Source organism: Erpetoichthys calabaricus, chromosome 1, assembly GCF_900747795.2.
Source record: "Erpetoichthys calabaricus chromosome 1, fErpCal1.3, whole genome shotgun sequence".
Classification (NCBI taxonomy): Eukaryota; Metazoa; Chordata; class Cladistia; order Polypteriformes; family Polypteridae; genus Erpetoichthys; species Erpetoichthys calabaricus.
This window is the reverse complement of record NC_041394.2, coordinates 156,845,284-156,858,331: the sequence shown is the minus strand read 5'-3', so window position 1 is coordinate 156,858,331 and position 13,048 is coordinate 156,845,284. Positions and strand designations below refer to the sequence as shown.

General features: G+C 39.0%; 1 protein-coding gene across 1 annotated transcript in view; it reads left to right on the top strand.

Moving 5' to 3' along the window:
• Positions 1 to 1,949, top strand: part of agk (acylglycerol kinase) — a 59,024-nt gene extending 57,075 nt beyond the window's left edge. The window contains exon 15 of the mRNA XM_051920504.1: positions 548 to 1,949. Coding sequence (XP_051776464.1) covers positions 548 to 715 — 168 coding nt within the window. The 3' untranslated portion in view covers positions 716 to 1,949. The remainder of the gene's footprint in view (positions 1 to 547) is intronic.
• The last annotated feature ends 11,099 nt before the right edge of the window (positions 1,950 to 13,048 follow it).

Genomic DNA, 13,048 nt, shown 5'->3' with positions numbered 1-13,048 from the left:
ATATTAGTAGTAACTTATCCAAAAAGGCTGCTTGCTGTAATAGCTGCAAGAAGTTGTACAAGAAGAGGGGTGTATAAGGGGTTGAATACTTGAAAAATATTTATTTCAGTTTTTGGAATTTAGGTTTTTAAAGGTTTATAATATTCTTTTTTTTGACAAGATTGTGAAAAAGTGTTAGAAATAAAAATTGCCAGTCAAATTGATTAAAATACTAGCTTGTAACAATAATTTATGTGAAAAAGGGCTGAAGGCTCTGTACTTGCAAGGAAGTGGTGGATGTAATGAGTGTCATCTATTGAAATGATAACTAGGTTTTTAAGCAGTGTTTAGGTTATATAGATCAACTTCAATAATTTTTTCTGCTTGCTAGTAAATCTAGAATGTTTTTATCTTTTTTTTGTGAATTTGCTTAAAGGCAGAGGAGGTAAAGATAATAATCACAAAGCATATTAAATTGCATCCCTGGCTCAATGATTGTGGGAATGGTGTCTGTCTGCTCTTTAGTGTTGTTAGTATAACCTTTTTAATGACTTTTTTTTTTTTTTAGGAGAATCCTGGCTTCTTCAGTATAGACAGCGAAGAGTATGAGGCAATGCCTGTTGATGTGTTGCTGTTACCAAGAAAACTCCACTTCTTCTGTAATTCCACCATAAAACAAGAACTGTTACAGGGAAGTCTGCAAGGTAAAGCTAACTCTGAGAAGAAAGTTTTGTGAAGTGATTCCAGATTGCTTAAATATAAGCAAGACGTCACTTCATACTTTAAAGGACCTCAGCAAAATTTGTTGATTTTCTTCCAGACTATTGCATAAAGGATTTTAGCTTCATAATAACATGGTGTAAACTGCTGAATAAGCAGACTGACTGCTTACTGGCCTGCCTTTATTTTTTTATTTTAATTTTCGGCACATTTTTTTGTAAACCTTAATGTTATTCGTCCTCGTAAAAATGAAAAAGTAAATCTGAAAGATGTGAGTCATCTGGTCAAATTTACATACAGATGCAATTTAGATGTAAAGTGAAGCTTAATCATCAAGACGCTAAAGTTTGCAGAAGATCTACAGTTTGGTACCTCATCTAAAATATAATTTACAAGTAGTAACTGGTGACATTTTTAGAAAACGAATTCTGGTGAGGCAACATGGACCCGAGAGAGAGGCACACACACTCTCGAAATGGGCAACACCTCCTTGAGAAGCTGTGCTGGCGTATGTTGAGTATGTGTGTATGAATGAGACATTGTGAGATGATCAAATACTTAAAAGGAAGCACCTACGAGATCCGCACCTCTTGTCTGGGTACTCTGGGTACGGGAGCAACAGCAATCATATGAAGGATTCTGGCTTGGATTGTCTGAAGCTCACGGAGCTAGAAAGTAAACAGAGATAGTGTCGCTTCTGATCCCAGGAAATCAGTGTGAACATGCAGACAGGGGACATGGCAGAAAATAGATCATTAGAGCCGAATGGAAGGATCCTGGAAGATTGGAGCCACATATTTGTTGGATGGCATTTAGTAAATGTTAAGTGAGGCAAGTGAGAAACAGTGCATGACCAGTAATGATAATGACAGAGCAACACTTGAAGCTGTGCAACGGAGGGCACTTCTTTGCACGAAGAGTTGTGGTCACAAACTACTGGGACATGTAGCTAAAGAAGAAACTTTGACAACCTTTAGGAAGTACTTTAATTGAGATATTGGGACAGTTTAGATATTAATTAACCAAACAAGCTTGATTAACTGAATGGTCTCCTCTCATTTGCTAAATTTCTTATGTTCTCATGATTGCAAAATCAAGGTCAAGATTATTTGTTATCAGCAATTGTGTTACACGTACTGTAAATAGTGAGATGAGACAATGTATCTCCATGAGACATGGTGTAACATATGACATACAACAAAGTCCAAACTGTGACAGAAGCAATACAATAAAAAAATAGACAATGCAGCAATGTAACAGTCTACATTTTATGTATTCAAATTTCTGATGGCCTGAGGTATGAAACTCTTAGTCAGTTTTGCAGAACCAGAGCAGAAGCTGATGTTGTTTGCCAGATGGTAGAAGACAGAAGAGTCCATGTAACGGGTGGGAATGGTCTTTCACAGTATTATTGGCTCTGTTACAGCAGCGGGATTCATAAATGTCTTTTTGGGGAGACTGAGGTGCACCAACAACCTTCTCAGCTGCTCTCACTATCTGTTGTAGCAGTCTGAAAAAAAAATGTCACAAAGATCTACCTGCAAATTGTCATACAGTACAATCACCAAATGATAGTATTTAAAGATAATGTCAACATCAGATATTCAACACTAATGAATGGTCATACATTTCCAGTTTTTGTGTAATGGGCAAATCATAATGTTGAGCCAGATATGTTTTAACTTTTTTTGCCTCGACCCAATCCCTGACTAATGCCATAATAGAGGGGGTCCCTTTTGTAGATTCATGGACAATTGTTAGAGTAGAGAATTGTCTTCCATTATCCAACCCACTATATCCTAACTACAGGGTCATGGGGGTCTTTTGGTGCCAACACAGGGCGCAAGGCAGGAAACAAACCCTGTGTTAGAATATAGCGGGTTGGGTAATGAATGACTGACTGACTGACTTTGTTTGTCCTTCTTTGGAGAATCACTGCTGATAGTCAGAGCATTGGGGGTTGATTGAGGAAGATCATCTGAACAATATCAATTGCTTAACCAACCCATAGTTTAAAAAAACCCTGATGTAGAGAAATAATCAATGTGATTCTTGATATTGATGATGACTACTTTAAAATAGCAAAATATGCCAGTTCAGGACACTTGAAATTTTGTCACAGCAGCCAACCAATTGGATGCTTAAAAGGCCTTCAGCCTTCAGGCCCCAAGGTGGAGCTGAAGTGTTCAGGCTACAAATGTTGCTACCTGAGCAAAGGTATGAGGAGGACACTGCAGGGTACAGTGGAAAGCAACCCAGAACCAGGCTAGTGGTGCCAGGCACAAAGGAAATTCCACATACTCCAAAAAGAATTTGTTTTAGATAAGAAATTGCATTTAGCACATTATAGACAAATGAAAAAATGTGAACATGATGACTAAGTTGAGTTTGCCTCAGAACATTTTCCCAATTATGTTAAACCACCGAGGTGTGTTTACTCCTTATCTAGTTAGTGCACAACAGCGCCATCTGCTGGGAGATGGACAGTACCCCAGCAAAAAAGACCACCACTGGTAGTGACTTTCTTTAAAAAAAAAAAAAAAAATGTATCACTGAACTTACCTAATAAAATAGAAGGTTGTAATGACCCCAAGTGTTCTAGGAATTTTTCCTGAGCACTAACTGAAGTGCCACTGGATGGGGATCTTCTTGTGACTTCAAATGGGCAGTGGCAGATATTATGTGTATACAGGAAGATGATAATTTAGTTACAAGCTGGCATAGAACAAATTAAGGAAGCTGGAATGGGGCTTGTGCTAATTAGCTTTTATTTGCAGTTGTCACTAAATTCATGGGAATATTAATTAGGAATAACGAGATGGAAGTAAAAAGTGGGGACAGCTGAACAAGAACATCTTTAAAAGTACATAGTACCTTCCATAATGTATGGGAAAAAAATAATTTTTTCTTTGATTTACCTCTCTGTTCTACAGTTTAAAATTAAAAATCAAACAATTCCAATGGGATTAAAGTGCATATTGCAGTCTTTAATTTAAGGGTATTTGCATATATTTTGGTCACACCATGAAGAAATGACAACACTTTTACTACAACCCCAGATCAGAAAACGTTGGGACAGTATGGAAAGTGCAAATAAAAAAAACAGTGATTCTTCAATGTACTTTCACTTATTTAACTGCAGACGGTGTAATGTCGCCATTCCACCTCACAACTTTTAAAAGACGTTTCAACACTGAGGATACCAAGTAATGATGCGGTTCAGGAATTATTTTGTCCCATTCTTAATCTTAATCTTAATAACATGCAAATAAGTACCCAGACTTGAATCCGATTGAACATCTCTGGAGAGATCTTAAAATGGCTGTGCACCAACGCTTCCCATCCAACCTGATGGAGCTTGAGAGGTGCTGCAAAGAGGAATGGGCGAAACTGGCCAAGGACAGGTGTGCCAAGCTTGTGCCATCATATTCTAAAAGACTTGAGGCTGTAATTGCTGCCAAAGGTGCATCGACAAAGTATTGAGCAAAGGCTGTGAATACTTATGTACATGGGATTTCTCAGTTTTTAAATTTTTAATAAATTTGCAAAAACCTCAAGTAAACTTTTTTTCACATTGTCATTATGGGATGTTGTGTGTAGAATTCTGAGGAAAAAAATTAATTTAATCCATTTTGGAATAAGGCTGTAACATAACAAAATGTGGAAAAAGTGATGCGCTGTGAATACTTTCCGGATGCACTATATGTTAAGGGGGTTAATGATTATGAGCAAGTTTTGGGCCTTGGTGGTAGTAATTTCTCCATTACATTCATGAACCGTGGAAAGCATCTGCAGCATTGTTGCACTACACAGAGGCTACTCAAGATGGGAACAGCAACTTACCAGCTGCACGCGTGTGTCTTTGCATTGATTTGTCACTGCATGCTTTGGTCTGCCCATATTTGTCCTGTACACTTTTGTCAGCGAGCCCCCTACAGGATGGCTCCATGGACTCATGGGACTTTCAACAAAACCTTGAGCCATCTTTTTGGAAGGAAATCAAGATTCATTAACCTAAGCAAAGTTTCTCCAGTTTTTCAATATTCAGTGTAATATTAAAATCAAAAATTGAAATCTCTCATTCATGTAAGTATTCAGACCCTTTGCTGTGGGACTTCAGACTGTGGTCAGGTGCCCACTGTTTGCTTTAATTCTCCTTGAGATGTGTCGAAAAATGTGATTGGTGTTCACCTGTGGCAAATTGAATTGATTGGATGTCGTTTAGAAAGACACACCCCTGTGTACTGTATATAAGGTCCCACAGTTCACAAGCCATGGAGGCCAAGGAGGTCTCTTTCTGTGGTGAGACAGAGATCATTTCTAAAGCTCTGAGTGTTCCCAGTGGCCTCAATAATCATAGTTTTGTGTCAATCTAGCAGTTACAAACTGCATATGCTAGAATTTACATGTGTTAGATTAGTAAGCATTCATTCTTTTTGATTTTTAATATATGTATTTTTAATGTTCTGATTATTAACTAATAAGTACACAAGTGACTGCTAGTAAACTAACTGTTGGATTCTGCTCAGCTCATCATTAGTTGTCAGTAGTTGAATACAATTAAGACTGCAAACTTCAAATAAAACGTGAATTGAAAAGAAAATGAGAAAACAAAATTAAACATGGAAAGGTAGAGCAAAAATACAAACATTTCTTATAAATGTAAATCTCACACTGCTGAATGCAAAATAAGAAGAAGAAAGGCAGCTAATTAAATATTGAGATCAATGAAAGGTAATATAACTCCCTGACCATCAAACTTGTAGCCACAGGTGACCCCCAGGAACCACTGAGTTAGAGGACACTGGCACCTTGAGGTTAAAGATGCCCTGGGGAAACAAAAATTGAACACCAAGCACCATGTTTGGTCAAGACCAGGCATTGCTCACCCCCTGCCTTGTGCCATCCATACACTGAAGTAATGTTGGTGGCAGCATCACGCTATGTTGGTGTTACTCAGCAGCAGAGACAGAGAAAGACTGGTCAGTTTTAAGAGAAGGATGACGGTCCTTGAAGAAAATCTGCTTGAGACTGCACTCACCTCAGACTGGGGCAACGGTTCACCTTTCAGCATGATGATGACTGCAAGCATACAGACAAAGCGACACTGGCGGCATGGTTTCAGAGCAAGTCTCCGACTGTCCTTGAGTGGCCAAGCCAAAGCCAAGACTGAAGGCCTGTGGAACACCTGTGGAGAGACCTGAAGATGGCAGTTAACAGACACTTCCCATCCAATCTAATGGAGTCTGAGAGGCTCTGCCAGGAACGATGGGATAAACTGCACAAACCCAGGTGTGCAAAGCTTGTAGAGACTCACCCACAAACACTTGAAGCTGAAATTGCCTGCTTAAAGGGCTTCTGCAAAGTACTGAATTAGGGTCAGAATCCTTACATGTATGGGACATTTCAGTTTTTGATTTTTAATACATTTGTAAACCTTTCTGAAGGTATGTTTTCACTTTGTCACTATAGGTTAATGAGTGTAGATTAATGACAAATTATTTCATTTAAAATCAAATCTACAACACGATAAAGTGTGCAGAAAGAGAAGGGATCTGAATATTTTCTGAATCAACTGTATTCTCTTAGAGAAATCTCACAGCTCTTCAGGACATTTCTGCTAGGCCACAGGACACCAAAGCTAGACTATCGATACTGCATTTGCTAGATGCTTTGTTCACACTCTTTCTGCCTCTGCTACCACCAGTTTCTAAAGAAAGGAATAACAGTTTATTTAAACTTTAAACAATGGTTGCTGGGTCTGCTTTGGATACCACGATCAAGACAACATAAGTCAGATTACAGCCCTAACAGTTTGCTGAACACATTATGTGATAAACATTTTCTTGTATTATTTATATATACTGGGCTATTCAAAATGAAAGAGCAGATTTCAAACAAACTGTATAAGACAGAAACACAGTCTGCAAATCACTGGATAGAGAAAAGTTCAAAGTTTAAAAGCCCACTTAAAAGTACCAGAGAATGCCACCGAGCACTGCTTCTCATTTATAGAAAAATGGTGGCAACACCACAAGAGAAATCATTTTGCGTGCTGCAGTTTGTGAAGTGTGGCTGCATTGTTCAAGTGCAACTTGAATTCCGCAGGTGGTACAACAAACAGCCACCTCATCATAAGCAAATTTACGAGTGGCATAAAAACTTCGGAGGAGAAGGTTGTATATGCAAATGTAAAAGCACAGGTTGTCCACGCATGTCAGATGAAAATTTTGAGTGTATTAGAGGTGTGTTCAAATGGAGCCCTAGGAAATCCACATCATGGGCAAGCATTGAACTTGGAATTCCTCAAACAACGGTATGGCGTGTTTCTTAGACGGCCTCCGCATAGGAAGCCTTACAAGTCGCAATTAGTGCAGGCATTGCATCCTGACGACCATGAAAAAAGGTTTGAATTTTGCACTGCATTTCTGGAGGATATGGAAGAGGACAATGAATCAACTTTCCATCTCTCTGGTAAGGTTAATCATCACAATGTTAGAATTTGGGGGTGCGAAAATCCTTGCATAGTCATCGAACATGAAAGAGACTCACCGAAGGTAAATGGGGTTTGTGCCATTTCTGCAAGCAAAGTTTATGGACCTTTCTTTTTTGCGGAGCACACTGTGACTGGATTTTCATACCTGGACATCCTACAAAACTGGTCGTTTCCCCAACTTCAAGAAGATTCGAATGACTTCATTTTCATGCAAGATGGTGCCCCGCCTCATTTCCACTTGGAGGTCCGGTGTTACCTGAACAACACCATTCCAGGATGATGGATTGGAAGAGGTGGACAACAAGGTCTTGCTCATCGTCTATGGCCTCCCAGATCTCCAGACCTTACCCCCTGCGATTTTTATCTATGGGGGTACATTAAAGAAAGGGTGTTTGTTCCACATATGCCTGCTAATCTTCAAGTTTTTGACAGCGAATTGAGAAACTTGTGAATTCAGTAACTAGGGACCAGATGACTCATGTGTGGCAAGTACTGGTCTACCGTTTTGATGTTTGTCGCGCTACACATGGTGCTCATGTTGAGTGCATGCAACCTCAAGGGCCATAGGACCAAACTTTGAACTTTCCTCTATCCAGTAATTTGCGCAATGTATTTCTGTCTTATACATCCATCCATCCATCCATTTTCCAACCCGCTGAATCCGAACACAGAGTCATGGGGGTCTGCTGGAGCCAATCCCAGCCAACACAGGGCACAAGGCAGGAACCAATCCCAGGCAGGGTGCCAACCCACCGCAAGGACCGCAGACCCGGGAAGCGAACCTGGGTCTCCTAACTGCGAGGCAGCAGCGCTACCACTGTCTTATACATCCATCCATCCATCCATTTTCCAACCCGCTGAATCCGAACACAGGGTCCTGGGGGTCTGCTGGAGCCAATCCCAGCCAATACAGTTTGTTTGAAATAAATGTTTGAAATCTGCTCTTTATCTTCTTCTTATGTAATACGCTACCGTGGCTGTCCATTTGTCTGTCCAGGATTTTAAATCACCTATAGCTCGCAAACCGTTTGACCTGAAATTTGGTACACATATACTACGTGACGTCTACTATCTGCTTTTGGGGTGATGATTGACCTCCAAGGTTATTCCACTTTTTATTTTTATTTTATTTTATTGTAGAATCAACTCTCGGCAGCGGCCTACCTCTTCATATCTTAAATCATTCTTGAAGGCAGATTGAAGACTTAAGTGCCAGCTTAAGTGAAAAAATAGGAAAATGTACTAAGTAATTGGAACACAAACACTGACTTAATCAGTTTTAACACGAAAAGATGCTGACGAAAGAATAGAAGAAGTGGGCCGCTAGGGTGGAGAGAAGAAGAGCTGCTCAGGTAGCAGCAAGCGCATCAACCTCTGAGCAAACGAATGCTAAACGTACAGAGAAAGAGGATGAAAACTAGGACTGCTCAAGTCAAGTGTATCGTGCAGTGCGCCGTTACTGTCTAGTATACACATAAAACCCTATTTAAGTGTTCAAAAATGAAGTACCATATCCAAATATAAGGCACTGCAGACACTGTTTAATTCCTGTAACAAGAAATTATTTTATTTTTATTAATTGTGTAACAAAATAATAAAAATGTGTTTATTATTAATAATAATAATAATATAAAACCTACTTATTGGTTGGCTGATGCCTTTATCCAAGGTGACTTACAAGATATGAGATACAGTTGGTTACATGCCTGTTTTTGTTTGTTTTTTTCCATTTGCAGCACAGGGAAGTGAAGTGACTTGCTCGTGGTCACACAAAGTCAGTAGCAGGATCTGAAGGCACATCCTCAGGGTTTGAAGTCCAACTCCTTGTGAAATATTTTTTTCATATTTGTCGAAATCCTGTCTGTTGGGGATTGCAGTGCTATTTAGATAATTATATTTGTTTTGAAATGTGGAAATGCAACTGTCTTCTTTAAATGTGAAGTGGTCTGCAATCAGGTGATTTGCAAAGTAAGGCGGCATAAACAAAGTGCTTTGAAAGGATAATTTATGGTCGTTTTGTAGCATTGAGGTCAATGTGAGGGAAATGACTCTTTGACATTAAAGGTCAGCTAGTTTATCAACACCGCTGATCCATGAACAAATAAAACTTAGACATGGACATACAAACTTTAAAAAAGCAGGAGTGGCTACATACTGCACAGTATTGCTAACACTGCTATGGTGAGATTGTCTTTTTTCTTTCCTTATTATAATAATAATAATAATTCATTACATTTATATAGTGCTTTTCTCACTACTCAAAACTGGGATTTATTACTGTTATTGTATTTCTTATTATCATTATTGTTTGCCACTGTACTGCATTGGCCTTCCCCATTAGTCCTTTTGGCCAATCCCATTGCGCGAACAGAATAGAGACCTTCACTCAACCAATCACAACAGAGATACTGTCGAGATAGGATGTTGTCAGCATGTTAACCAGGTACTTCTCAAACAGTGACTCAAAAATCTTTTTTCTTTTTACACTTTATTAAAATTAAACAAAATTTTGTCGCAGCATGCTTCATACATCACAGGCAATGATGTATTTGAAGAAATATTTTCTATGTGGGATGTTGTATCTTGGGTGATGCTTTTTAACCAGTTGCTTAAAACCCTCCTTTTCCGCCATTTAGATTTGCATATCTTTGGCCAAGCAATATGTAACTGCATCAATAATTTCCATCCACTTTTTTGCTCTTCGTGTTATATGGAGTGCAACCAGTAAGTGCTTGGTTGAGTCATTTGTTTACTTTTTGACTGCGCATCATCAGCTGCTAGTATCTTCTCCTGTGCCTTCATAGCCTGATTGTACTAGACATTGTGTTTTTGCTTCAAGTGGTGAACCAAGTTCATTGTGTTTCCACTTTTAGTGGTAACAATGTTCTTGCATATTTTGCAAAGTATTGTGCTTTGTTGGACGATTTTTGGGGGGGTATTTGTCATACGTGGATTATTCGTTTAGCTGGATGTAATTTGGCCTGATCCTGGATCTGTCAGTTTTTCGAAACTCTTGCTAGATGTGTTGACATCGCAGCAAATCCAAATCCTCAAACCTGCTCGGCGCAGGTTTGTTCTTTGTAAACAAGGATTAGCTCACACACTTAATCAGTGTCCGTGCATGGAATTCATTCAGTCATGGCTAAACCGTTCATGAATGAGCGACCAATTGATATCGGTGCGCAAATTATAAGAAGAGAATTTCATATAGAGTTTTGCGCGATCGGCAAGATCCTTTATTGCTCCCGGAGGAAATTCTTTTTGAAAGATACCGCTTTAGCCGAGGGGGAATATTGTACCTCAAAGATTTATTAGGACCTTATATTCAAAGTCAAACTCGGCGAAGTCGGCTCTCACAACCACACAGACAGTATGCATTGCTTTGAGGTTTTTTGCAAGTGGCACTTTTTTTTATATACTGTAGGCGATGTGGAAAATCTATCTAAAAGTGCAGTTTACCAGGCAATTCGTAAAGTCTGTTTGACTCTGAAATATTTCCTTCAGGTTTTCATTGTGTTTCCTGGACACCCGCGTTTGCAGACAATAAAAGGGGCGTTTCATGCCACTGCAGGTAGGTAATACACAGGTAAAAACACCCAGAGTTCCATAAAGAATCTCACAATCAGCCTAACATTCTCATTACCAGGATTTCCAAATGTGATTGGGGCACATGGGACTGATCAGAGTGGAGTTTGATCAAACATTATTTGGAAAATGTACCTCTCCTCCTGATGAATAATCAGACACAGTGACTTCATCAAATATTTGACCTTCGTCAATATCTCGTTGGTCAGACACAGGTTCAAGGGGTATGACGTTCCCTGCAACTGACCCAACAAAAAAAGAGGGCTATATGGAACATACCTATGGCACACATTGAGGACAAATATATGCAATGACCATCCTTTATCTGACATGAAGTGACCACTGCATCCTGCTACTGGTTCTGGGGAAGAGCTTCCCCCTGTTCCTCATATAGAGTCCCAGTTTAAACACCTGCAGGGCTACATAGGAGTTGGAGTCTGAAGGAGTAGCCCTGTAGGGGTCCCTGGCAGATGACAGAGGGTGCCTAGTAGTGCTTCAACTGGCCAAATCATGCCCACCGGAAGTACTCTCGGGACCACAATAAAAGTGACTTCACTGGCAACACTCAACTGGAAGAGAGTTGTGTGGTGGAAAAAGAGTGATAGAGAAAGAGAAGGAGACGACCAGTTTATTTTGTACAAGGTATTCTTGTAATAAACTAGGGGGTTCTACCCCCTGCTCCCCAACCCCCAGGCGGGCGCTTCGCGCTAGCCACTTAGCGGATCTGCCAATTGCATATGGGGAAGCAGATGTACAATTTAAACAGATTGTTACTTTCATGGGAATTGTTACATATGCATACTAGAACTAACTATTTTACATTACAGCGAGTAATTAACTGTAGTAAAAAACAGTAGGCCTAAAACGTAATAAATTGAAAGAAAATTATGTTTCATGTTGCATTAGAGGTATTCATTGCGTTATATGTTTTCGTTCTGTTTGGCTTTGAAATTAACACGCAAATACTTTTTAAACTTGCACTTTTACTGTACAACTTCAGTAAAAACAATTTTTTGAATTAACATTTCATCAATGTTGCAATGAATTTTGATTCTGTGTTTGGACTAACATCGTGGCAACTGCCCATGAGTGAATATCGTTTCTTTATCTCTAGTAAATAAACCAACTTTTTCTAATGTTTGTCCCTATGATTTGTTAATTGTCATAGCAAAAGCTATTCTAACGGGAAACTGTAAAAGTTTTAATACGAATGGCATATCAAGATCTCCTTTGGTGTCTAACGTTATCCGCAGAAGATGTACTACATTACCTTTCTTGTTGCCTTTCCTGTGTGCTTGTTTACCTTTCTTGTATGCTGTTTCAGCATAGTCTATTGATAAGCATTTAACCAATTTGCTGTGTAACCAATCAACAATTTTCACGTTAATTCGTTTGACTTCATCGTTTCTCAGTGCTAGGATTGCCCATGTACTCATTTTTCTGTTGATAACCGTTCGGGATGAAATTCTTCATTAAGATTTGGACATAATAAGTCTTCTTTTATTGGTTACTTAAAGTGAGGAAAACGTAAAAATGTACAAGAGCTGAGAGTGCAGGAACTGTGTCTGACAAAAGCATTCATACGAATGAGAGGGGAGAGGACTGTGGGCCATTAACCCTAAATAGTTGAGAGGAGGGCGGCACTTGAAAAAATCTCATGGCAATAGTCTCGTCTCAAGATTTTCTTTTATAATAGAGAGACATCCCTTTATTTGAACCTGGGACTGTATTGTGTCTTTGTCTTTTGGGGTTCACTAGCACCCCCTAGCCTTCACAATATTTATATATATATTGTAAATGTGTAGTTTTGTCTATTAAATATGAATATTTCCTCTCTATTGTGCCAACATTACAGTTAACTTTTAATTTGAAATTTTGGTTGTGTTTACTGTATTGAAGCACTGCACTGTAGGTTCACTTGGATTAACAGCTGGAAGACAAAGACAGTCCTTTTGCTGAAAGTGTTTGAATTTCCACAAATTGGTAAATATCTAATTATCAGATCTGTGTGTTGTGCTTACAGTAATGGGTGTTTCGACACATTACCAAATTACAACAATGATAAGTTTGTAAAGTGTCAGTAATGAAAACATTTGGCTCTTTAACTCATCCTGTCGAGGTGATTTTGTCTGAGCCGTGCTAATTCCTGAAGTTGTGGCAAACTGAACATAATGCAAAAAAGTACTGTATCGTTTTCCGTTTTAGGATTTCATCCAGTTTGTAAATTTTTTTCACACAAAAAAATAAAACACAGTTGGCATTACTGAG